We start from the raw sequence: 27,108 nt of genomic DNA, 5'->3' as shown, positions 1-27,108 counted from the left end.
AGACAAATAGGCAAATAATAAGAAAGGTTGGTATATTGATGGAAAGATAGTTATATGGACAGAAAGATAAACAGAAAGAGACAGACACACAAAGAGGAAGGCAAACAGACAGACAGACAAAAACAGACCAATTGACAGTATCCTTAAAGAACAAAACAGATAGACAGACAGTGAGATAGAAAATGAGAAAGAGAAACGAAAATGGAAAGAAGAATAAATGAAAAAGAAAGACAAGATTGAATGACAGACATACAGACAGATAGACAGGTAGATAACAAGGTAGCGAGAAGCAGGTGGACGGAAGGTGAAGATAAGCGATACGATCAGATATGGAGACAGACAGACAGACAGACGGTAAAGAAAAAGCTTCAGACTAAGTGGTAGGCGGAATGTGTGTGTGTGTGTGTGTGTGTGTGTGTGAGAGAGAGAGAGAGAGAGAGAGAGAGAGAGAGAGAGAGAGAGAGAGAAACACAAAGAAAAAAATATATATATAAAACAAGACTAGATTAGATTAAGACGCAATTACAGCCTTGATAACCCAGACATTAATTAACACGTACCTAATAAGTCTCTCTCTCTCTCTCTCTCTCTCTCTCTCTCTCTCTCTCTCTCAGTAAACTAATTTGTCAACTAAAGTCTTGGGTAAAACAGATGCTGAATTCGCAGCGGAAAGACAGACAGACAGACAGACAGACAGATATACATTTCCTAAGGGCATTCACTCCCACACGTGTCTTGAAATGTGGAAGAGATGCTGAGAAGTGAAGGAGGAGAGGAGGAGGAGGTGAAAAGGGAAGAGGAGGAGGGTAAGGAAAGAGGGGAGGGAGTCAGGGAAAGGAGAAAGGGGAGGAGGGTAAGTAAAGAAGGGAGGAGGAGGGGGAGTGGGTAAGGGTAAGGGAGGAGGATAAAGAAAGGAGGGAGAAGGATAAGGAAAGAGGGGAGAGGAGGAGGATAAGGAGAGAGGGGATGGGAGGAGGATAAGGAAAGAGGGGAGGGGAGGAGGGTAAGGAATGAGGGGAGGGGAGGAGGCTAAGGAAAGGGAAAGGGATGGATGCAAAAAGGGAAAGGGAGAGGAAGATGCAGTAGGAAGAGGAAGGATAAAGGGGAATGGGGAAGAGTATGAAGAAAGGAGGAAGGAGAAAACTTAAGAAAAGGGGAGGGGAAGGAGTATCAAGGAAGAAGAAGGAAGAGAATGCCAAAGAAATGGGGAAGGGGAGGAAAAGGTTCAAAAGGGGAGAGGTAAGAGGGGAGGGGACTGAGGAGAATAGGGAGGAGTCTGCAGCTAAAGGGGAGGAGTTCTAAGTGGGGAGGGGGGGAGGGACACTTGGGGAGATAAAAAGGGAAGGAAGATCGTCTGGGGGAGGAGGTGGTTGCCCTCATTAGTTGGGGAGGAGCTGGTGGGGATGGATGGCCTTGGGAGGAGCACTTGTAGGTCATCCCCCTCCCCAAACCCTTCCTCCCCATCCCTCTTCCTACCTCTCCCCAACCCTCCTCCCAATCCTCTTCCCTATCCCTTCCTCCCTGACCCTTCTGCCCCAAACCCTTCCTCCCCATCCCTCTCCCCAAACCCTCCTCCCCATCCCTCTTCCCCTACCCCTCTCCCCAACCCCTCCTCCCCAATCCCTCTTCCCTATCCCTTCTGCCCCAACCCTTCCTCCCCACTGATTTTAATAGCAAGATAAACACAAACAAACAAATCTAAACACACATAAAACAAACAGACAAATAGACCTACATACAGACAGTACACACACACACACACACACACACACACACACACACACACACACACACATGGACACCTCTGCATCAAAACAAACACCTTTCACAGCACTTTCATTCCCATCATAAAAAAACATGATAAATAATAAATAAACACCAATGAAATATAAAGTTTAGCCCTTCATTAAGAAATTTGCTGGTATGAAAAAGTTACAAAGGTCACCCAAACTATTTCCTTTCACTTGTAAATAAATTAAACAAATAAATAAAATAAATAAAAATGAAAACAGGTGGTGTGTGTGTGTAATGAATGAAGCTTAGGAACATGAGAAATAAAAAAAAAGGGAAAAAAAGTGACCATTGGTATAAGGAGGATAAAAAAAGGTAAGTGAAAGGTCAGAGAGGGGAGGGAGTGGAGGAAAACTTACCTTGCCAAAACTCTTCACATCCACAAAAAAGTTGGAGGAAAAAGAGAAGAAAAGAGGAATCAGTCCCATGAAGAAGAGGAGGAAGCAAGGAAGAGAAGGAATGAAGGATAACCAAAGAAGACAGAGAAGAGAATAGACAAGCAAACGAAGACAGGGTAAAGGAGTCAGATAAGGAGATAAGAACAACAAAATTAAAGGGAAAAAATAAAAGAAAACGGTCAGAGTAAAAGATGGAAAGGAGGAATAGAACAGTAATAAGGGATGAAAATATAAGCAACAGAACTCAATGAAAGCACAATATGGATGAAAAGGAGAATAGAGGAATAAAAAGATAAAAATAAAGGTGAAAGAAGTCAGTCAAAGCAGAAGATGGAAGAAAAGGAAGAACAGAAGATTGAAAAGTGATACAAAATTGACAAAAGATGAAGGAAAATGAGAAATAGAGTAAAAAATGGCAAAACAGATCAATGAAAGCAAAGATAAATAAAAAGAAGGAACAGAGAAGTAATGAAAGAAATAAAAAAAGGTAAAAGATGAAAGGAAAATAAAAATAAGATGAAAAAGATATAAAAAAGAGTAAAAAATGGCAAAACAGATCAATGAAAGCAAAAGATAAATAAAAAGAAGGAACAGAGAAGTAATGAAAGAAATAAAAAAAGATAAAAGATGAAGGGAAAGGAGAAATAAAAGAGTAAAAAGATATAAAAAAAAGGCTAAAAAAATCAACCAAAGGAGGAAAAGAGGAATAAACAGAAAATAAATAAAATGAAAAGGAGGAGAGAACAAAATAAAAAGCAAAAAAGATCAAAGCAGGAGATGAAAAACAATAAAAGTAACAGGAGTAAAAAAAAAAAAATAAATAAATAAATAAAAAAAAGATACACTACACAATAGGTCACACTGTACCTTGAAGTGGCTCCACAATATCCATGAAGTCATCCAGGTTAGGTTGAAGTTGGATGAGGCCCGGCTGGATGAAGTCTGAGTTCCCGGTGCCTCGAGCTGCAAAAGATGAATGAGAGGGTGAGAAACAAGTGGGTGAGTGGGTGAGTAAGGACTGTGAGGGGAAGACGAGGATGAGGAACAAGTGTGTGTGTGTGTGTGTGTGTATGTATGACTTAGAGATGAATATATGTGACCCACAGGTGGATGAGAGGGTGAGGAACGGATGTGAGTGGCTGAGGAGGATGAGGAATGAAAAATAGAGAAGGATGCATGTGTGTGGATGACAGATGGATGAGTGGGTGAAGAATGAATGTGACTGAGTGAGTAGGATGAAAGACAAGTGTGAATCAGTAAGAGGTGGGGATGGATGTATAAGTGGATGACAGATGGATGAGTGGGTGAGGAAAGGGTGTAAGGGGATGAGGAGGATGAGTGACAAGTGTGTGTGTGTGTGTGTGTGTGTGTGTGTGTGTGTGTGTGTGTATGAGAAACAGGTGTGTATGACTATCCCAGTGAATGAAAGACATGTAATAAGTCAACTGTTTAAGTGTGTGTGTGAAGTCAGATGTATGAAAACCCATCAGGTGCGGCTGGGACAGAGTGTATTCAGAGCAGGTGTAGTGTAATTAAGGGGTTCAGGTGGTGCTGGGGGGGGGTGACAGGGATGGATGAGGGACAGGCAGACATGCTATCATCACCAGCATCACCACCATCACCACTACCACCACCACCAATAACAATAACAAGGATGATTTCACCACTACCACCACCACCACCATCGCTAACACCACAACCCATAACAAGAACAACAAAAGCTACAACAATTCCACCACCACCACCACCAATAACAATAACAAGGATAATTTCACCACCACCATCGCTAACACCACCACCCAAAAGAACAACAAAAACTACAACAATTCCACCACCACCACCAGCATCACCACCACCACCACTACCACCACCACCACCAATAACAATAACAAGGATAATTTCACCACCACCATCGCTAACGCCACCACCCAAAAGAACAACAAAAACTACAACAATTCCATCACCACCACCAGCATCACCACCACCACCACCAATAACAATAACAACAAGGATAATTTCACCACCACCACCATTGCTAACACCACCACCCACAAGAACAACAAAAACTATAACGATTCCACCACCACCACCAGTATCACCACCACCACCACTACCACCAATAACAATAACAACAAGGATAATTTCACCACCACCACCATTGCTAACACCGCCCCCCACAAGAACAACAAAAACTACAACGATTCCACCACCACCACCACCACCACTACAACCAGCCTTGAACCTACAATCCGAGCTAAAAATAGTTCTACGTTCTCTTCCTTACCCACTCTTATCATTATCATTTATTTTTTTACTTTGTTGCTATGTGTAAATCAAGTTTCGATCTTAACAAATTCTAAACTATTTGTATATATTTTTGGTTTCGTTTTTAGAGTATTCCTGATTTATATTTCTTATCTGTATTTTTTGTGGGTCATTGTTTATATTTTTTTTTCTGCCTGGTATGTTGGTATTCATATTTTCCACTGTTCCTGCAATGCTCTATACTATTCCTATTATACCTTTTCTCGAATCTCTTTTAATGTGTCATTCTTAATTACTGCCATTTCTGTTTTGTTCCTATTCACATGTCTAATTAACCCGGTAGCAGCGACGGGCCAAATTTGTGTCTTTACCGTGTAGGTACCAGCGACGGGCCAAATTTTTCCCATGATATAAACCCCCCAAAACAGATGATGCATAAACTGATCACAAATGCATTGATATATATATTATGTAATGGTTTGCGTGAGTGATGATTTTTTTTTCATTTTTCTCGCTTAGAGGGGCCTGTAAGAAACATGATCCCCGCAGCTACCAGGTTAAACAACTCTTTCCTACTCACCTGCTTCTCATAGTCTCCATAAAGTGCTTTGTAATAAACTTTCAGCCTCTGTAATAATTATGCTTACTACTTTATTGTGTGTGTGTGTATCAGCTACTATTCACCGATTTATTTAACCATTACCGTCTACACTCTTGAAGATGTAGTGCCAACTCTTTAAAACTTACTACTCTATCAGTGCACAGGTATACCAATTAGCATGAATGAAGAAACTTGGTCTGTCAATAGTTTCCCCTTCACATGTTAAGCATTCCTAAGACAGTTATATATATTTTTAGTAATATATGAAACTCAGTAAAATTAAAGAAGTTAGATACTGCCTTGATGTAGTTAGATATCTCTAGAAAATATATATATAAAAAACAGATTACTGTGTAGGGTTTTGATGTAAAGTTCATCAATTTTCTACCCAAATAAATTATAATTCTATTTTTTTCTATGCAGACTATTCATAATTATAGTCTTGTTGTCTTCATCTTACAGTCTCATTGTTATCTTTCATCTCTATCATTCTTTAAGTGGTCAGTCCTTTATTGATTTTTTGTTCTTTTCTTTCTTTCTTTTTTTTTTGGCAGGGGGGGGGGGGGGGGGGTATCAAGGTGCTTGGGATGATCATAACATATTAGCAAACAAATAACAGCCTAGAAGGAGCAGGCTCAATGGTGTTGCTGTGGTGCTGCCTAACCCTTGGCATATAATTGTTAGGTGCGTGCGTAATATACTTTTTACACCAAAACAAACACACCCAATGATGCTTGTGACCTTTCAAGTGTCTCAAGGTCTTCCTAGTAACACACAAGCATACACGCATATGAACAAACACACACACACACACACACACACACACACACACAGTTTTATTTTTTTCCTTATTCATCTAAGCTAAGAACAGAACAACAGGACCCACCCCCTTTTTGTCTGCGTATGGGGGAGGGGCCTATAGGGTTCAGCAAGGAGAAGGTGATGGCAACACCTGACTGCTAAAAACAATGTAAGAGTGATGGCAACAATGATGATGATGATGATGATGATGATGATGATGATGATAATGGTGATGGTGATGATGGCAAATACAACAAACAAGAAAAAAGTCTTAGCTAATACTCGTCATAAAAATACATCCGGCCCTTTTCTATCACTAGCTAAGAACCAAACTATAAAAAATATAAATAAATAAGAGGTTTCCATCATCAAACCACTTCTATAATTTCCTCTTCATCTTTATATAGAATAAGTAAGGAAAGGAAGATCTAAAGAGAGTAACAAAATTAAGCCCACAATACACTGTTCTTACGATCCTAAATGTGATCTCTAATGACTCTTTCTGGGCAACTTTCTGAATCCCTTCTTTGTGGCGTAACGCTGGCTAAAAGTGTGCTCATGACAGCCAGACCAGATCAAGGACACAAGGACCTGTAATATGAACTGTGAAGGTCAGAGCAAGGCTGTGACCCCCTTACTGTGGCCTTGAGTCATCAGTTTGTGTGCTTGTACTGGTTTGTATGAGAAGGAAAAACAGAGAAAGGTAGAGATAGAGAGAGATAATTACATAGGTGTCCAGACCACACATACTCTTTGGTTCAGATTAGATGTTCTCTTTTTACACCCAAGCTAAACCACAGCAAATAGTTACCAAGATCTCTGCCTTAGAAAATATTAAGATGGAAGAAGTGGCAGGTGAGTTTGTTTTTAAATAATTATATAGAGTAATTGTGTTGCACTGAGCCACTGGGGTTAGAAGCTTATTCCATTCTCATACAGCAACACTGGTGGAAAAGAATTTTGTGCAGTCTATATCTATTTGTTCATACTTTAGCTTAGTGCCATTATTCTTCATTCATGATGTGACACCGATCATGCACAACTTGGATTAATCCATATTCATAAAGCCATCAAGTATTTTGAAACATTCAATCAATTTTCATTTTGTTCGCTTGATTTGCTGCTTCAATGCACTGCAGTGAGAATTTGAGGTTTGATGTGATTTTGACACCATGGTCCTTATTACACTGAATGTTTTTAAAGTTTTACATCGTATATTTCATAATCAATCTTCCTATTTTCAGTTCCAAGTTGAAGGGCATCTCCCAATTATCAGACCAAGCACATGACTAGGATAACCTGTTGCATGCTACAAGCCTTCAAGCACCTCGGGTATTTATCCAGAGCAACTTATATCCCAGTGGCTTTGCATGTTGTACAGCTCTTTGAGAACCATCCCAGAACATTCTGCTTGTTACACTTTACCCACAACCAACAGTACACTTTTCTAAGGTAAAGAATAGTCACAAGGTCATTAATATCTGTAGTATCCCTATGGGATCACAGAAGTTCTGAGTGCTTCCTGAAACACACAAACTCAAATGCTATCTTGTAATCAACAGGCTGCAGAAATTTTCGGCAAAAATTCATCCAGGCATTCCATAAGGATGCAAAGTATTAAGATACAGTCAGCTGTTGGCTGCTAAAGAAAAACACAAAAAAAATCAAATTTCAAAAGCTTCAGCAAACGACTAAGTTTGCATAAGTAACAGATATGACAACACCTGTTTGCCACACCAAGCAGTGTAATGTAACAATATTTGCTGCAGCCCAGCCAGGCCCTTTCCCTCACCAGACAAGGATGACCAACTATCTAGCTGTCAGGATGCAAGGGGCCAAACAGTCATGCAGCAGAAAGGACTGTATGCCATGCAACCCAAGAATCACTACCTTTGCTCCAACTTTTAATAACTCACTAACTGAGTAAGAAGACAGTTCCCTTCATCCTAACCAGCTTTGCTACACCTGAACACAAGCTTGAGATACATTGCCTCTGAGTCAACCAAAGACCAGTGTTTGAAAAGCTTAACTCAACAAACAAATTATAATGATGATGTATGAAATAATACCAACACACTTGACAACATAAAGATGAGAGCAAGAGAGGGCATGAGGGACACCCACCGATCTCCCTTGGGTTGGGGAAGGCAAAGGGCTGCGGCGTGCTCATGAGGGAGGAGAAGAGGACGTCCGTGAAGTCCATGAACTCTGAGAAGTCTCCATCCTCGAGGGAGATGGGCATCCCATAGTTCCTCGTCAGGTCCATGCCATCCAGGTCAAAGAGGTTCTGAAAGAGAGGAGGAAAGTGAGACAAGAGGCGAGAGAATGAAAGTTTCCTGTGTTTCTTTACAAAATCCTTCCCCCTTCCACCTCCATCTTATGCTTACTAAAAACTGTTAATTGGTTGTCTAGAAACACTCAGTGACTTCCAAGACATTCAATGACTCCTTAGGTGAAGATAAAACAAAAGAAGAGAATATGATCAGCCATCTATGTTTGATGAGTATAGTAAAATTAATTTCTAAAAGCCATCTTCTCTCTTTACAGTTCTTACAGTAGCAAAGCAAATGTGTATATATTTCAACAGTATGGGAACAGGCCCTATAAACAATATATACTTAGTGATTAAACAATATATAATTATTTCCTTACAATATCCAGTCATTCATCTTCAAAAGTAAACCAACATATTAAAGGATAACCAATTGATTCATGAAGCACCCAATTAGTCAACAAATAAAATCAATCCTTGTGAGTAGGGAAGGGCCAGCTGATCTTTAGTCTCACACGTAAAAGTTCATCACAATACCACCATGCCTTGCACTCCACTTACACCAATCAGCTCTCGGGGAATGGATATAAATTACAGTGGGGAGGAATGCTTGTATGTTCCTCCTTGTTTAATACCACACTTCATATTTTTTTTCTTTTTAATGCAGCAGACAGGGTTAGTGAAAATATACATAATGCACCTGCAAAAAAAAATCAGACAGACACAAAATTTTGGGATGAAATAAAGAAGGAAGGAACGCACATTCACACACGCACGCACGCACACACGCACACACACACACACACTCGAACAGATACAGATAACAGAGCAGAGCAAGATCAACAACAGAAATAAATAAAGGATAATGATGACATTACAATAACAGAATAATAGAGAAATGATGAATGAGGCAGTGAGTGAATGTGGCAAAAGTCAAAAGGAAATGTGTGAATGAAAGTGAGTGAGTACCAAAAATGAGGGAGTAAATAAATGTAACTTGATGAGTGAAAGAAAATGATAAATGGATTAGTGTGAAGAAATAAATGACTGAGAGAAGGAATCAACTAATAAAAGTGAATGAATATGATGAATGAATACGTTTAGGAGCAAAATGTAAAAAAAAAAAAAGAAATGAAGGAGTGGAGGAGTGAATACCTAATGGTGAATGAATATGATGAAAGCATGAAATAAATAAATGAGTAAGATTAAAAGTAAAAGAATTAAAAGGGCAAAATGTAAACAAAAAATGACTGAGTGAATGAATTAATGCAATGCATGAGGGAAATGACTAAATGAATAAATATATGAATGAACAAAATACAACAGTGCACACACATACAAGCGCTTTAAACCCACATGAACAAATAAAAAACATAGACACGCATAACACAACAACTGCATCGCACACCAACACACTCGCGCGCACACACACACCTTACACAGTACGTACATACATACAGGATGTTTATGATGGCCTTGACCTTGGCCCTCACTGCCCTCAGGTGTGCAGTCGTTAGGGCCAGGCTGCAAAGTGTCCACCATTACTCAGGTATACAATGACCCACCTGAGCACATGCTTCGTTAGGGGCCGGTCCACCTCACCAGCCCAAAAAATGGTGTTTCATGAAGGCATCTGTTTTGCTCACTATCATTTTTACTTGCCCTTTTCACTCATCATTAAATCACCTATCCCATTCATTATCATTTCAACCTGCCCTCTCCACTTTTTCCCTTATTAAAACACTTGTCCTATTCACTCTCATTTCAACCTGACCTCTTCACTTTTTCCCTTATCATTAAAACACCTGTCCCATTCACTATCATTTTAACCTGACCTCTTCACTTTTTCCCTTATCATTAAAACACATGTCCCATTCACTATCATTTCAACCTGACCTCTTCACTTTTTCCCTTATCATTAAAACACCTGTCCCATTCACTCTCATTTCAACCTGACCTCTTCACGTTTTCCCTTATCATTAAAACACCTGTCCCATTCATTATCATTTCAACCTGCCCTCTCCACTTTTTCCCTTATTAAAACACTTGTCCTATTCACTCTCATTTCAACCTGACCTCTTCACTTTTTCCCTTATCATTAAAACACCTGTCCCATTCACTATCATTTTAACCTGACCTCTCCACTTTTTCCCTTATCATTAAAACACTTGTCCTATTCACTATCATTTTAACCTGACCTCTTCACTTTTTCCCTTATCATTAAAACACCTGTCCCATTCACTCTCATTTCAACCTGCCCTCTTCACTTTTTCCCTTATCATTAAAACACCTGTCCCATTCACTATCATTTCAACCTGCCCTCTTCACTTTTTCCCTTATCATTAAAACACCTGTCTCTTTCACTATCATTAAAGCACCTGCCCCCTCACTATTATTGAGACACCTGCCCCTTTCACTATCATCCATTCTATACCCTTCACTATACACATCATTCTAGCTATTGACAAACACAAGGCTTAGAATATGGCAAGTCTCGGTCAGGATGTTACTTTAGATTAAGGTAGAATATGTTGTCTTGATGTTTTTTGCTCACTGGGAATAAACAATGCAATCAGATATACTTTCTTCACCAACACATTATAACTGCTTGATAATTACCAGAAACTTAATGATGGAACTTCCCTCTTCATGTTCTCACAGGAAGCAGGTTAGAGGTAAAAGAACGAGAGTGGTACCATGTAGTGAGCTTTGTTTTCTCTGAGCTGATGGAATAGACTATAATACCATCATTTTTTTTTTTTTTTTTTTTTTACAGCAAAGGAGACAGCACAAGGGCACAAAAAAAAGGAAACAACAATAAAAAAAAGCCCGCTACTCGCTGCTCCAAACCATAATAATACATAACATAAAACATAATACTCTGAGGTCACTATAATGCAACATACAATACCCTGATTTGTTATTCTCTTCATTGCTACGTCAACCTTCTCCCAAATGTCACTCTGCTTACCATTACATTTACAAGTTAACTATTTCCACTTTTTGACCCAGTTAGGTTAGGAAGAATTAGTGATAAAATGAGCATAACTCCCTCAAAGTCACATCCATTATGCAGTAGAGTTTATGCTCAGGAAAGGCTTTCTCTTCCATGCCTCACACGGAGGAAGGAAAGGGTTGGCAGGGGCAGTTATGGTGATGATGAGGTAAGGTGCCCCCTCCAAGACTCATGCTAGCGTAGGAAGTAAGGTAGGAAGGTAAGAAGGAAGGAAGGAAGCTGAAAGACATATTAGGTATACAAGCTGGGTGATTTTCCAAGCGTGGTCACCTCAAATCAGAGGGAGATCACGAGTATAGCAAAGGAGAAGGAAGTGCTTGCCTTCCCACAGGCAATATAAATAAGTATGAGTAAAAGTATGAGGGCCAATTAAGGTATCAAGGCATCGTAATTTTTGTTTTCACGTAATTCAGTAATAATTATCAAGGATTGGCAGGTTGATAATCAGACAGGAAATTGTAAAGCAACTGAGGATGTGCTTCATGGGGACTTTGAATCCCCATGAGGAGCCTTATCACCAGTGCTGGCGTGTGTGGTGCTGACGTGAGGTGTGACCGTGTGAGTCAACAGCTTTCATTATCAAGAGATCCTGATCCTGATCCTGATCCTGATCCTGATCCCTCTGAGCCTGGCAGGACATGTATCAGCAGGTGCAGCAGGTCACCCTCCACACAGGTCAACAACACGCCACTCACTGCACACTGGCAAAGGTCACACAACACGGGCCACGCAAGGTTTATTTGCTGCACCATTTCAATCAATCCATCAGGAAAACATTCTTATAATAAATTGAGCTGAGGAATAAAAGTTAAATATGTCAGAAAAATTAAGAGGGTCGACTGATTGGTTCTGTGGGTCATTCAGTCACATTTATCAGTCTTTACTCTGACATTGTTTCACTTTCATACCTCAGACAAATTTTCCTTTTTTTTTCTGATACGAGAACTAATTAGAGTGGTCCTCACAACTGATATATGTCACCAGCACCCGAAACACTGGCTTGCTCCACTGCCAACACTGCGGAAAGGTTCAGGCAGAGGGCAGGAGTAATCAAAAAGGTGTGCATAACAAGCAGGGTTGATGCCATGTCCCAGTGGGTTGAATCAGGGCTCAGCCACCCGCACAGAACACAGGACATTCACAAGGACTTTCCACATTCAGTGATCTCAAAATCATTTACAATTTAGCTTAACATTATTCTATATTCTCTGTATGCTGCTAATGCCATTTTTACCTATCTATATTTTTACAGACTATATTATTAATTTAACAGTCTCAAATTGTATCACATCTCATCATACAATTCTTTAACCCAGTAGCTGCTGGGACTATGTTTCTTTAAGGTCCCTCTAAGCGAGAAAAATGAGAAAAAATCATCACTCACGCAAACCATTTCATAATATGTATCAACGTATTTGTTATCAGTTTATACATCATCTATTTTTGGGGGTCTTTATCATGGCACAAATTTGGCCTGTCGCTGGTATACGGTAAAGCCACAAATTTGGTCCGTCCCTGCTAACGGGTTAAACCTCATTTTTCATAAACACAACTTCATTTGGTAAAGTAGGTATTACAGAAGAGATATTTTTTTTTTTTTTTTTTTTTTTTTTTACAGTAAAGGAAGCAACTCGAGGGCAACAAAAAGAAAGTGTAGAATAAAAAAGCCCACTAATTGCTGCTCCTATAAAAGAGGAAACTAAAGAGCGGCCAAAAGACAGGTCAACTTCGGGTGGAGAGGTGTCTTGATGCACTCGTCTTGAAAGAGATCAAGTTATATCTATTAATCTTACAGCAATGGTTGGCTCAGTTCAAACCAATGACTCAAGTGTTTTGGCCTTGTGGAAACGTCACCAAATACCAAGTGCCAGACTATCCTCAGAGATTAGGTATGTGACAAATTACAGAGATTACTCACTCATCATCCATCAAACTCCCACTGATAATATTTTTCTCTCTTCGAATGTCTACATAACGTCTCACATTCCCTAAGACTACCAAGATAACATTTCTCGCACTAAACTGATAATTGATAAGTACTGACTTCTCTCCTAAGAACTACATATTAACCCTTAGACGATGGTGGAACTATATATAGACGGTCCAAAATTCAGTCAAGATAATCAGATAGGAAATATAACAACACTTCCAGATTGGGGTAGAATTTATACATACATGATAGTTAACCCGTTAGCAGCGACGGGCCAATTTTGTGGCTTTACCATGTACCAGCTTGAGTGATGATTTTTTCTCATTTTTCTCGCTTTAAGAAACATGGTCCCCACAGCTACCGGGTTAAAACATCTATTATGGGCTTAACTATATTTATGCTACGGTCCTAAGGTCGGCAGTGACTATAGGCAATTCAGTTTGTGGGAGCTACTTTGCCGCCATCTAAGTGTTAATCATATATACATTCTCTTTATTACACTACTCCTTATGTATTCTCTTGTTGATTTGTTTTGCCATTAACTTTCGACCACAGCCTTAGAATCAATTTGGTAACACATGACCACAACATAATAATCACAAATACATTCTCTTTGTTACATGAATTTTCGACCGCAGCATAAGAATCAATTTGGCAGCACTGACGAACTTATGATCATCCTGTATGTGTGTACGATTTGCGCACTCACACACATACATACACACATACATGCCACATACACACTCTTATCATGGACACATCAATTGGAAGTCCGCACGAATAATGACAAACAAACATGAAACAATAAAAACAGAGGGAGCGGCAGCATCAACAGCGGCACTCCATTCATAAAAAATAAAAAAATAAAAATAAATGAAAACTGAAACATGAAAAAAAAAAAAGTTCACACCATACACAAAATTAATCAAATTGCAACCTGGCATAACGAACCAACATACAAAATAAAATAAAGCATAAACAAAGACAAATCAGTATTAAAATCAAACGGCAAGATGAGAAAAGCAACAACAGCGAATGGATGATATTATTGATTAACGGACGTGGCGGGAAACAGCGAGGAGGAGAGGAGTGAAGGAATAAAAGGTGACATAAATAAGAGGGTATAGGGAAGTAATACATATAATGAATGAAAGGAGATACGACAAAGAGGAATAAGGAAGTATAAAGAATGAAAGGCTGCATGAAAGAAGTGGTAAGGAGTGACGAGGAAGGGAGGGGAAAGAATGAGAGGGAATAAGGAAACATAAGGAAGGAGGAAAGTTTTGGTAGGTTTCGTTTAGTCGGTGCAACATCTGTGGTCATATGCCGCATAAGGAAGGAGGAGGAAGAAGAGCAAGAACAAAAACCAACACGATAACACAATATACAATAACACGGAGAAACAAGAGAAAAATAACAAGAAAGAATATGAAAGACAGAACTAAGGAAACAAAAGGAAGAAATGAATAAGCAAGAAGAGGAAGATCATAAACCAACAAGATGATACAGAATACAATATTATGAAAAAAACAAGAGAGATGGCAAGGAAAAACAAGGAAAACATAATATAGTACAGCTGCAAACAAGGAGGCAAGGGAATGAGGGCCAAGAAGGTAGAAAGTGAAGTGAAGCAAGAAAATCATAAGGAAAAGGGAAGAAAGTGAAATGGGAGGATACAGTAAGGAATGAAAATGAGGTGATAAAAAAAAGAGAGAAAATGGGAAAAAGAGAAAAAGGGGTGAGGGATGAAAATGAAAAGATATGGAAATACAGGTGACAGTGAGAAGACAGAGGGAAGGGAGGAAGAACTGAAGTGAGGTAATTTAAGGGAAAGAGCAGTATGGGGTGCTGGCGGGTCCGTGGGCAAGCTAAGGGCAAAAAGTGGGCAAAATAAAGGGTTCACGCCACACCTTTTCTTTACCTTCTTGGGGGGTTCTACTAAGCAAATTGATTCTTTCTTCGATTGTCTTCCTGACTGCAAAGTGAACAACAAACAGTTACAGCGATGAGGACAAGGATGACAGGATTAAAAAGGAAAAGGGAAAAATTAATAATGGATGTTTGTTTACCATCTTTGGAATGCTAAAAAGTTACTACAAAAAAGTTCCAGAAATCATTGTGCTACTACTGAGAAAAACTATAGATTGTTAACTAAAGACCCAAGGCATGATTTTAGGTCTTGCTTAACTTTTGGCATATTCTTGATGTCCACAAAAGAATGCCAGAAATAAAAACTACTTAATGATGTCCCATATAGATAAATTAATGAGAAATAATAATGAACTATATATTAGAGATAATAATTCCCAAGTGAGAGGAAACTATATTACTTTATACTACTGAGGAAGAAGTAAAATAAGGGATAGGGGGTTTGTGGAGAATGAGGGAATACCTTTTAGAGTTTGGTACTTATATACTGACGGTGGAGTGGTGGAGGGTAAAGATTTATTGGGTTTTATGTTGTCAAAGGTTTGGAGTTGGCAAGAGGAGAGATGGAGGAGGGAGGAGAAAAGGTGAACCGAGGAGAAAGAAGATCGTCAAAAGTGGAAGAAACTCATAAGCCATCCAACCCTATGAGGGAAAATATGGACATTACAAAAAAAAGATGATGAAGATGAGGAGAAAGACAGAGGAGGAGGGAGGAGAAAAGGAGAATGCAGGAAAAAGGAGGAGATCATCAAGAGTGGGAGAGACTCATAACCCATCCAACCCCATAAAGGATAATATGGACGTTAAACAAATAGGAGAAGATGTAGATGAGGAGAAAGGAATGACAGGTGGTGAGGGTGAAAACAAGGATGAAGTGATGTCAATGAGGAAAGAAAGACCACAAATCCCTGCCCAGTGAAGGTCCAACTATCTCCAGACCAAAAGATTAATGTTGGGTATTGCAAATGTATGGAAGGGATTGGAGGAATGGGACGGGAATGAGAGGAGGAAATGGAGGAGGTATAGCAGGAACAGTGACCGTATAATTATGAGAGTTGGAAAAAGGTGAAGAAAAAAAGAAGAGGAAAAGAAGAATGAGAAGAGGAAAAGATTTGCATGACATGGTGAACAAAGAGGATGGTGTAGAAGATGAAATAGTAAAATAAACCCAGGAACAACAACAAAAAAGAGAGAATAGACAGGAAAGAAATGAAGAAGCTAAAGGCGGTAGAATCAAAAGAAGATGAAAACGAGAACGAGAAGAAGAAGGGTTGCATGACATTGAACAAAGAGGATAGGGTAGAAGATGAAACAGTAAAATAAACCCATGAATAAGAGAGAAAAAGAAACAAGAAAAAAACGAAGATAGAGGCGGTAGAATCAAAAGATGATGAATAGGAGAACGAGAAGAAGAAGGGTTGCATGACATAATTAACAAAGTGGATGGGATAGAAGATGAAATAGTAAAATAAACCCATGAACAAGAAAAAAAGAGAAAGAAACGAAGATAGGGACAGCAGAATCAAAGGAAGAAAAAAAAGGGGGGGGGAGGATCAAGTGAAAATAAGAAAAGAAACAATAGCTAAGAGAAAAGTAAAAAGAATAGAAAAGAAAGAGGCTGTGGAAACGAAAAAAAAAGAGGGTCCTGTGAAAAAGTTAGATGGAAAGAAGGAAAGAAAAACATGGTCAGGTCAGCTGGAAAAGAAGTAACGTAGACAATAAAGGTGTTTAGATATCTGATTAGTCTGAGGTGGTCACAGGAACTAACCGAATCATTTTCAAGGGTGGTCTTGCCGCAGATTTTGTTCCGGTAGTATATCCTCCACTTCTTGTACTCCGCCATCACCGCCTCCATCTGCCTCTTCCAGTACTTCCCTTCCAGCACAATGGCCTGCAAGAACGAAGGGAATGAGAACAGGGAAAGGATTATGGATGACTGGAAGAGAAAAGAGCATAATGGTACAAAAAGTGAGGTAATGAGAATGGATGATTGGAAAAAGAGAAGAACAGAATAGAGGAGAAAACGAGAACGGTAAGAACAAGGAAAAGCAGAATGGATGAGAAAACGAGAAGGACAGTAAGAACAAGGAAATGATTATATTGGAAGACTGGAAAGAAGAGAGCATAATGGTACAAAAAGTGAGGTAATGAGTGTCAGGTGGAAACAGACAGGGTTGTTATGATTTAAACCAAATTATTTAAATCATATATTTTTTATTGATTTTAATCAGAGAATGAAAAGTCATTTCAATTTAAACCAAACTATTTAAATTATAGTATTTTTATTGATTTTCATCAGAGAATAAAAATAATAATTTCAATCAAGATGAGTTTTTACTAATAAGCTCATAAATTTCTTATTCCACTGAACTTAATAAATCCCAAAACAGAATAGAGAACATAATAATGACATATATAATAAACAGTAATCCGGGAATGGTGACAACAGGGAATAGTAATGGTGGTGGAGATGGAATAGAATCATAATAACATAATGGTATGAAGAATAAAAGTGTGGTAAGAACAGGGAACAATTGTGATGGTAATGGAAAAGATTAGTGTTCTTTCCTTTGTTTATAGAATAGAAAATAACATAATGGTATGAAGAATAAAAGGATGGTAAGAACACGGAACAACTGTGATGGTAATGGAAAAGATTAGTGTTCTTTCCTGTCTATAACATTTTTTTTGTGCTTAGGATACATAATTATAACACGTGTGTCAGGGAGGAAAGCAACTTAAATATCTATCCTTAACAAAATAAGATACAAGCAGCCCCTCTCAAGGCTGGCCCTCGGTAAAGTATGACTAAAGTAAGGCGAAATATATAATGCTTGAGCAAGGCTGAAGCAAGGCTGAAGCAAGGCCTGGTCGATCACGGCGATGCACCACATGACAGTAATAGCCCAAACGATTTATGGAGATTACAGCGCTGAAATATTATGGCCATCGATCCATTGCATGTCTTGGTGTGTGACTAATGGGAGCTGGGAGGATATGCTTTCTATATTACTTTTAGATACGTATTAAAATAGCCTATACGATATTTAGACAAACTAAAAACAGTAAGTATATCAGTAGGCTATCTAGGTAAATATAAATATGAGGAATAGAAATAGGGGGGGGTGAAGAATAAAGTGAGGAAGGATAATTAAGAGAAACATGAGAACATAAAAAGACTAACAATGAAGTATATCAGTAGGCTATCTCGATAAATGTAAATATGAGGCTTAGGAATATAAAGGGTGAATAATAGAGTGAGGAAGGATGAAAGGATAAAATAAGAAACTAAAGGATAAGGTATAGAAAGGAATAAAAGAAAGAACAAGCAAGGAATAATATAGGAAGGAGAAAAGTAAGCAAGAAAGGGATGAGAAGAGTGAGGAATAAAGAGCGAGAGAAGATAATACACACAAATAAAGAATAAAATGAGGAACAAAGAGGAAGAGGTGGAGAGAAACAGAAGAAAGGGAGAAAGAAAGAGCAAGGAACATTAACAGAAAGAGAAAAGTAAGCAAGAAAGAGATGGGAAGTGTTAAGTAGCTATAAAGATAATGGACACAAAAAAAAGATAAAATGAGGAACAAAGAGGATGAGGTGGAGTGGATTAGAAGAAAGAATGAGAGCAAAGAACAATATTGGAAAGAGGGAGTGGAATAAAAGAAAGGAGGTCTAGATAAAAGAGAAGAGGAGAAAGGAAGTAGAGAAGAATAAAAGAAAGCAAAGAACAATACCGGAGAGAGAAACGTAAGCAAGGAATAAACGAAGAGGAAGAAGAAACAGAAGAACCAGAATCAAGAGAGAGAGAGAGAGAGAGGTTCAGAGAATTCCATTACGTCACAGTTGGACAAAGACATTCTGATCCCATCGCGGTGTCGTGGGAAGAGTGGTGATTAATATTATAGGCCATATTGAAGTTACTTAGGAGGCTGCAAGACCATTATGTTTACACCTGAGAGAGAGAGAGAGAGAGAGAGAGAGAGAGAGAGAGAGAGAGAGGGGTGGTATATGAGTCAAAAGCTACCTATTTGACATTTTAATAGTGACGTAAATGCTAAAGTCAAATGGTACAAGGGAGAGACTGAGAGGAGGAGGAGGAGGAGGAGAAATGAAGAGGAAGAAAACAAAGATACCTAAAATGACTACTGTGAAAGAGCTACACTGATATAAAAAAAAATAGAAAAAAAGGATATTATTAATGACACGAACAAGAAAATAACAAAGAATAAAAAAGTGATGTGAAATTATTATTGTAAGAACGAAGACTAGGATCGGAGAAAGAAGTGAAGGAGGAAGAAACGAAGGAGGAGGAGGAGGAGGAGGAAAAGAAGGAGGAGCCGAAGGAGGAGTAGGAAAAGAAGGAGGAGCCGAAGGAGGAGTAGGAAAAGAAGGAGGAGCAGGAAAAGGAGGAGGAAAAGAAGGAGGAGCAGGAGGAGGAGGAGGAAAAGAAGGAGGAGCAGGAGGAGGAGGAGGAAAAGAAGGAGGAGCAGGAGGAGAAGGAGGAGGAGGAAAAGGAGGAGGAGGAGGAGGAAAAGAAGAAGGAGGAAAGGAAGGAAGAGCAGGAAACGGAGTAGGAGGAAAAGATGGAGGAGGAGGAGGAAGAGGAAAAGAAGGAGGAGCAGGAGGAGGAGGAGGAAAAGAAGGAGGAGCAGGAGGAGAAGGAGTAGGAGGAAAAGGAGGAGGAGGAGGAGGAGGAGGAGGAAAAGGAGGAGCCGAAGGAGTAGGAAAAGAAGGAGGAGCAGGAAAAGGAGTAGGAGGAAAAGAAGGAGGAGCAGGAAACGGAGTAGGAGGAAAAGAAGGAGGAGCAGGAAACGGAGGAGGAGGAAAAGAAGGAGGAGGAGGAGGAAGAGGAAAAGAAGGAGGAGCAGGAGGAGGAGGAGGAAAAGAAGGAGGAGCAGGAGGAGGAGTAGGAGGAAAAGGAGGAGGAGGAGGAGGAAAAGGAGGAGGAGGAAAGGAAGTCGGAGAAAGAAAAAGGAGTAGGAGGAAAAGTAGGAGGAAAAGAAGTAGGAAGAAAAGGAGGAGGAGGAGGCAGAGTAGGCTACGCATTAACACACCAGTCGTAGGCTACAAAACGGGTTAGCTTCCGCGTGTCTGAAGGGTCTACCACTACTACTACCCTCCTCTATCCCTTCCCTTACCTCTTCTACCCATCTTTCCTTGCCCTTCTCTCCTCTCCTTTATTCCCCAGGCTTCCATAGACCCCCTGACATCTAGACCCCATCCTCCCCTTCCCTTCCACCACCTTCCTCTCCTTCCCTTTCCCCTTCCCATTCCTCCCTTCAAGGTCACCCAATCTATGGCGACTTAGAAATCAGTGAGGGAGGGTTTGTTTATGTAATGTTTTTGTTTTTTGGGGGGCGAGGTTACAAAGGATATGGAAGATTTTTTTTGTGGTGACTTGAGAATAGGACTATTTAAGGATTTGTATACCATTAGATTTCTTTACATTTTCTTTCCTTCACCATTCATCATTATTTTTTTCCTTGTTTTCTGTTTATTCTAATTTTCTTATTTCCTATTTATTCATTCACTTTCATTTCACTCGTCCTTCTCTCCCCTTCCCCTTCCTCTTCCTTATATTTCTCTCCTTTTTCTCTTATCATTTCATTAACTTATTCAGCGAGTTGTGAAGTTTTATTGTATTATTTTCATCATTGCTGAACCTCAACTGGGGCCTGTTACCAGCTTGGCCCGTGAATGCCAACTGCGGCTATGTGGGGCCGTGGGCACGTGATTCGCCTCCCGAACGTCGATCCTGCTCACTGCGTTGTTTCTGTATACATGGCAACCCTGAGTGGAGGAGGAGACCACGGGGACGCCCACGCAACTCATGACGGGCAAGTCCATCGATCCTGCTGGGAGGGACTTGGTCACTTGAGATGGATAGGGCAGTTCTTCTTCTTCTTTTGACCTGTAATGCTTTGTACCGCTTCTTAGGTCCTCCTCCTCTCGTTCCTCCCTTCTTCTTATTCACACACCTTCCTTGTCAGTGTTACGTAATTTTCTAAACTGAAATAAAGTCACTTATCTTCACTTATTCAGACATTTGTGCCCTTTTTCCCAGCACTGCGCGAGGAACACTTTTGCCAACTTTACCATTCTTCTCTTCGTTTCCTTTTTGCGTGGGAGCTTGTTCGGAGGGGAGAGTGAGTGAAGCGACGCACCCCAGATGTATGCTCCTCATTAGTTAAAAATTTGCTGTCTGCCTTACCATGATAAAAACAGTGGATAGCCTAGCATAACGTAGCTAGTATATCCTACACTCATTCACTTTATTTCATTTTTTTCTCCTTTTATTTTCCAATTATATTGTTCAGGGAATTTCATGGTTCTATTAGATTTTTATCATTACTATTCCCCTTACCAGAAAAAAAAACTTTCTTTCATTTTTTCTTCTTTTTTCTCCTTTCATTTTCTAATTATATTGTTCAGGGAATTTCATGGTTCTATTAGATTTTTATCATTACCAGAAAAAAAACTTTCTTTCATTTTTTCTTCTTTTTTCTCCTTTCATTTTCTTATTACAGTGAGTTTCAGGGATTTAATATATTTCTGTCATTACTATTTCCCTTACCAGAAAAAAAATAGTGAACAGTCTAGCATAATGGAGCCACACTATCCCAACCTAGCCTACTTAGAATTCAAGGCTACACGAGGGTTACTCAACACCCAAACTGAATACATTATGAACCACTCTTAAAATGATGCTTTGTAATTCTGAGGAAGCGCTGCACAGCCCACCTCAGCCTAGTTCAGCGCGACGTTGCCAGATAATCCTCAAACCACCATATTCTCTGGTTTATGACTCAAGACTACTGCAAACAAACACCAACAATTACCGATTTTGACGATAACCATAAATGAGTCGTTATCGGGGTGAGAATGACTTTTTTTTTTTTTTGTTGTTGTTGTTGGAAATCGGCAAATAGAAGAGACTGAGTACAACAATCTGGCAACGTTGGTTCAGCGTATCACTGCCTAGCTCAGCCTGACGCAGCCTGACCGTCACTTCCTCCAATGTCTTGTTGGACTTTTAATTGAAGTTTTTGTTAAGTTTGAGGACAAGCCACCTTATACAGTCTGGGTTATAAAGTCTGTGGTCTGAACATCTATGTAAATCTATGTAAATACACTACCCAAGCCTACTGTAGTTACTATTACTGGTTATACGTATACTGAACATCTATGTAAATCTATGTAAATACACTACCCAAGCCTACTGAAGTTATTACTGGTAATACGTATACACTGAACATCTATGTAAATCGATGTAATTACACTCCCCTAGCCTACTGTACTTGGTATGCCTGACGTCACGTATACAAAAACATGGACTGAATACAGTAGACTATAAATACGCTAACTTGTCTGTTCTGATACGAAAGATACGCAATTTCTACGCAAATTATTATACGTATAGGGACGATAAGGAATCTCAGACGCGATAGCATGACGTGAATGCGATATGAACACGCTATTTTTTTGTTCTAATAGGAAATATACGCTGTTTAGCATACGCCTTAGGATTGCTTAGGGATTGGGCAGTGTGATGGAGATGAGCACTGGGGCCACGCGCATCTATACCGTATTCCGATAACATTACCTAGCTAACTTAACCTTTTGGGATTGTATGGTATATAGTATGCGATAGGAAGCAGGAGAGTATAACGATTTTACATACACATACAATATAAGATAACATTACTAAATAGAAATGTCTTTTTGTAGCCAGATAAGGAAGATAAGTTATGGTAATGAGGGTTATAGTTAGATAGATCGAGACAAATAGATAGATAGATAGATGAAGGGAAGATTAATGGAATAGAAAATAAAAAAAGGAATAGACAGGGGAAAGAAAGGTTAGTGCAGTAAGAAACAAGGGAAGAAGAAAGGAAGGAAGAATGAAAAGAAACAAAGGCTAAATAAAAGGGAAAGAAGAATGGAGGAAAGAGAAGGAAAATAATAAAAACGGAGTAAAAACCGAGGAAACGAAAGGAAACAAAGGTGAGGGCCTAAAAAGCGAGCACATAAAAAAAAAAAAAAAACAGGAGTGAGGTGAACGACTCAACAGCAGCAGTGTGTGTGTGTGTGGGGGGGGGGGGGGGGCTGTTTTAAAAGCAGGCAGGTGTTTCTGTATACAGGTGTGTGCTGATGACGTGGCCTAACAGGTGTATGGGAGAGAGGGAGGAAAGGGGGAGGCTGGGAGGGGCGGTAGGAAGGGAAAGAAAGGAAGGGAAGGACAAAAGGGAATGCTTGGAGGGAAAGAAAAGAGGAGAGGATGGAAGGAAGGGTTTAGAGGGAGAGAAAAAATAATAAGTTGAAAGGAAGTTAAGGAGGAAAAGGAAAAGAAAGAAGGAATATAAGAAAAACGTGTATGGGAAAGAAAGAAGGGAGGAGGTAACCGTAGAGAGGAAGGAAAGGAAGGGAGGGAGATAGGGGAGAAAGGAGGAAGAAAGGGAAAGGAAGTTAACGAAAGGGAGAGGGAAGAGGAGATAACGAAAGGCATGGAAGGGAGAAGGAAAGGAAGGAAGAGGAGGAAGGAGATAACGGAAGGAGGGTAGAGAAAGAAAAGGAGGAAGGGGAGGAGGAGGCAAATTAGGGAATGAAAGAAAGGGAGAAGGAAACAAGAAAGGAAGGAAGAGGAGGAAAGCAAGCAAGCAATAAGTAACGGAAGAAGGGAGAGGAGAGGTGAGGAGGAGGGAGGAAAAGGAGGGAGGGAGGGGGGGAGGGGTGGAGGTAAGAGCCGCACACCTCCAGCTGATGTTGAAGGGAACCAATAGGAAGAGAGAACAGCCTTCCCGCCCTCTCCCGCCCGCCTATCCACGCCGCTTCCCGCCTCACACCCCTCCGCTCTCTCTCTCTCTCTCTCAAATGCCATATGCACCACAAACATTCGATTTTTGGAACATTACGCACTTCTCTCTCTCTCTCTCTCTCTCTGGGTGTGGTCGCGTGTTTTATTAGGTTTACTGCGTCTCTCTCTCTCTCTCTACCACTGATGATGATGATGATTTGCTTTGTGTTGCTGTTGTTTTTGTTGTTCTTATTTGTCTTGTTTTGAGAAAGTAAAAAAAAAAAAGTTATTTATAAACATGCATCGCTATACGCCTCCTCCTCCTCCTCCTCCTCCTCTTCTCCTCCTCCTTGTCATATTTCTCTTCCTGCTTCTGGTCTTTATTTTTATCTTCCTTATCTCTTCAAGAACAATTTCCTCTTCCTCATTCTCATGGTGAGGGTGATGGAGGTGTTTTATATAACATCATGATGCTCCTCTTCCTCCATTATCTCTCCCTTCAATAAGTATTTCAATTGATGTTATGATTACTTTTTTTTATGATAGTGGTATTATTAGATTTTCGTCTCAACCCGTCCTCCTTATTATCCCTTTTCTAACTTTCTTTCCCTTTCTTTTTCTTCTTTTTCTTTCATAGCCAAGATTAGGTAAGATAAAACTGCTACTTGTTCTTATTCTTTCTTCTTCGTTCTTTCTTTCTTTCTTTCTTTCTTTCTTGCTTTTCTCTCCTTCTTCTTCTTCTCCTTTCTCTCTTACAGTTAGGATGAACCTGCAACTCGTTCTTCTTTCTTTTTCTCTTTTTTCTCTCCTTTCTCTCTAACAGTTAGGATAGAGCTGCAACTCACCCACCCAGAGAGAGAGAGAGAGAGAGAGAGAGAGAGAGAGTAACCTATCCAGTCTCCAACCACAACCGGTTCTAAAGTACGCTCTCTCTCTCTCTCTCTCTCTCTCTCTCTCTCTCTCCCTTCTTGGTATTCAGCACTTTTAAGCGAACGCCAAGCTATCCTCCTCCTCCTCCTCCTCCTCCTCTTCTTCCTCCTCCTCTCCTCTTATATAAACAATCCCTCCACACCTCCCTTACCATATCTTATCTTTTATCTTCCCCTTCTCTTTCTTTCCTCCCTCCCTCCACTCTTACGGTATCAGGGAGGAGGAGGAGGAGGAGGGGCCACGTGAAGAGCAAGTCACGTGTTGAGCCCCAAAAAACGACCTTGAAGTTGCTAAAATCCTCCTCCTCCTCCTCCCCCTCCTCCACCTCCTCTTCCTCCCTTTACATGCCAGAAGTTCATTATTAGCACCGTCAGGATATTTGGAGAGAAAGGAGGGAAGGAAAGGAAAGGGGAGAGGTAAGGAAGGAATGGGGAGGGAAGAGAGGGGAATATTGGAGAGGAGGGATGGGAATGGAAGGAAGGGGAGAGGAAGGGAAGGGATAGGAGAGGGGGGAAAGGAAGGGAGGGAAGAGAGAGGGAGAGGAAGGGAAGAGGTAAACGAGAGAAGGGGAGGAATGGGGAGTGGGAATGGGGAGATAAGGGAAGGGGAGGGAGGGACAGGTGGAAATGGGATGTGATTCTCCCTTCATACGCTCTCTCTCTCTCTCTCTCTCTCTCTTATGCAACATCCTGATCATGTCAAGTATGAAATAAGGATGGAAACTCTCTCTCTCTCTCTCTCAAATTAAACGATAAAATCAAAACATTAAAAGAAAACGTTGCTAAACAAAATCGGACGAAAGAAAACGGGAAGAGGTTTGATGTGGGGTCCATCGTCACTGATTGCGTCACCCACTAAATGCGTCGCCGAGGGGTAGGAGGAAAGAGGAGAGCGATTTGAATGACCTTGTGGTTGGTTGAGTCGAGTACTGCTTCTCTCTCTCTCTCTCTCTCGGATTATGAAGTGGATTTTTTTGTTACATCTATTTTACCTTTTTTCCTTTATTTTTTCTTTGCACCCCCTTCCCCATTCTCTCTCTCTCTCTCTCTCTCTCTCTCTCTCTCTCTCTCTCTCTCTCTGTTATTTTTTCCTTCACTTCCACCAATATTTTCCATTTTTTATTTTCTTGATTACTTGTCATTCGAAATTCCACACCTCTCTCTCTCTTGGATTATGATGTGGATATATTTTCACTTTTTTTTTCTTTCTTATCCCCCTCTCTCTCTCTCTCTCTCTCTCTCTCTCTCTCTCACCTCGGGTTTGTTGTGGATGTCGACGTCCAACGCGAATTGGCACACTGTCATCCTTTTCTTCCGGATGACTGAAAAAGAAAAAAAAAGTAATTAAATACATAGATAAATAAACCATCAATATATTATCTTTTATTTCTCATTTATATACAGCAAAGGCTACAGACGAAAAAAAAATAGAGAGAAAAAAAGCAGAGAAATTTCGAATCCTAGAAAACTATGACGGGAATGAAGAAAGAAAAAGATTGAATTATTTTTTTGACGTTTTCGAGAATGAAGAAAGGAAAGCAGATTGACTATTTTGGCGTTCTCTCTTGGCGCCGGAACTGCATGGTCATATGGCGCCGAACGAATTGCATTTATAAACTACTATATAAAAGTGGTTAAAAATTAAAAACACGGTAAAAAAAATGTGGGAATGAAGAAAAGAGGAAATAATTGATAGGAGGAAGGAAAGGAGGGAATCGATAAGGAAAAAAAAATGTCCAGCCCGAATTCTCAGACGCTTTGACTCACAACAAATATTTCACAAAGCCACAAAGGAAGTTAGGTAAGTCCGATTTTCATGAGTGACTTTTCATAATGGGAGCAGTGAGTGAGAAGCGGTTTTTTTTTCTTCTACTACTTATATTGCCCTTGAGCCGTCTCCTTTGTTGTAAAAAAAATATATATATGGTGCACATGCCTTGTCTAACTATCACTAAACTCATAACACTACCCACGGGAATACCTACAATCTCTATCAAAGACTTTTCTAATGTGAGAGATCTTTGAGGACAACGGGAGTAGAGCGGGCTTTTTTTTTTGGACTCTTTTTGTTGCCCTTGACCCGTTTCCTTTGTTGTAAAAAAAAAATATGGTGCAGATGCCTTGTCAAACTATCACAAAACTCATAATACTACCCACGGGAATACCCACAATCTCTACCAAAGCCTTATATTATTTGAGTATAGGCTCCTTGATCTTTGAGGACAACGTAAGTATAGCGGGCTTTTTTTTTGTACTCTTTTTGTTGCCCTTGAGCCGTGTCGTTTGATCTAAAAAAAAAAAAAAAAAAAAAAAAAAAAAATCATCAAGAGGATCAGATACGAAAATACACCTGCCAATCGGATTCATAAAGGGTTCAATATT

The 27,108-nt window shown here is 39.8% G+C and overlaps 1 protein-coding gene and 1 long non-coding RNA gene across 6 annotated transcripts in view; both read right to left on the bottom strand.

Annotated features, from left to right (window-relative positions):
* Positions 1–27,108, bottom strand: part of LOC126993553 (MLX-interacting protein-like) — a 70,860-nt gene that overhangs the window by 5,912 nt on the left and 37,840 nt on the right. The window contains exons 3-8 of one of the 4 annotated variants that reach the window (XM_050852689.1): positions 25,981–26,048; positions 16,772–16,894; positions 14,996–15,049; positions 9,587–9,652; positions 7,981–8,143; positions 3,057–3,152 (exon numbers count right to left, since the gene is read on the bottom strand). In XM_050852689.1, coding sequence (XP_050708646.1) covers positions 3,057–3,152; positions 7,981–8,143; positions 9,587–9,652; positions 14,996–15,049; positions 16,772–16,894; positions 25,981–26,048 — 570 coding nt within the window. The remainder of the gene's footprint in view (positions 1–3,056; positions 3,153–7,980; positions 8,144–9,586; positions 9,653–14,995; positions 15,050–16,771; positions 16,895–25,980; positions 26,049–27,108) is intronic. The other 3 variants (XM_050852692.1, XM_050852691.1, XM_050852693.1) reach the window with 3 other exon arrangements.
* LOC126993554 (uncharacterized) lies at positions 9,662–12,711 on the bottom strand. 2 transcript variants are annotated; one of them, XR_007747903.1, is made up of 3 exons: positions 10,327–12,711; positions 10,117–10,265; positions 9,662–9,814 (listed from the first exon to the last, which is right to left on the bottom strand). It is a non-coding gene; the product is annotated as an uncharacterized LOC126993554 (long non-coding RNA). The 2 variants fall into 2 exon arrangements; XR_007747902.1 differs by having other exon boundaries at positions 9,662–9,963; positions 10,205–10,265.

This window comes from Eriocheir sinensis, unplaced genomic scaffold, assembly GCF_024679095.1.
Source record: "Eriocheir sinensis breed Jianghai 21 unplaced genomic scaffold, ASM2467909v1 Scaffold631, whole genome shotgun sequence".
Taxonomy (NCBI): domain Eukaryota; kingdom Metazoa; phylum Arthropoda; class Malacostraca; order Decapoda; family Varunidae; genus Eriocheir; species Eriocheir sinensis.
This window is presented reverse-complemented; position numbering and strand designations above follow the sequence as displayed.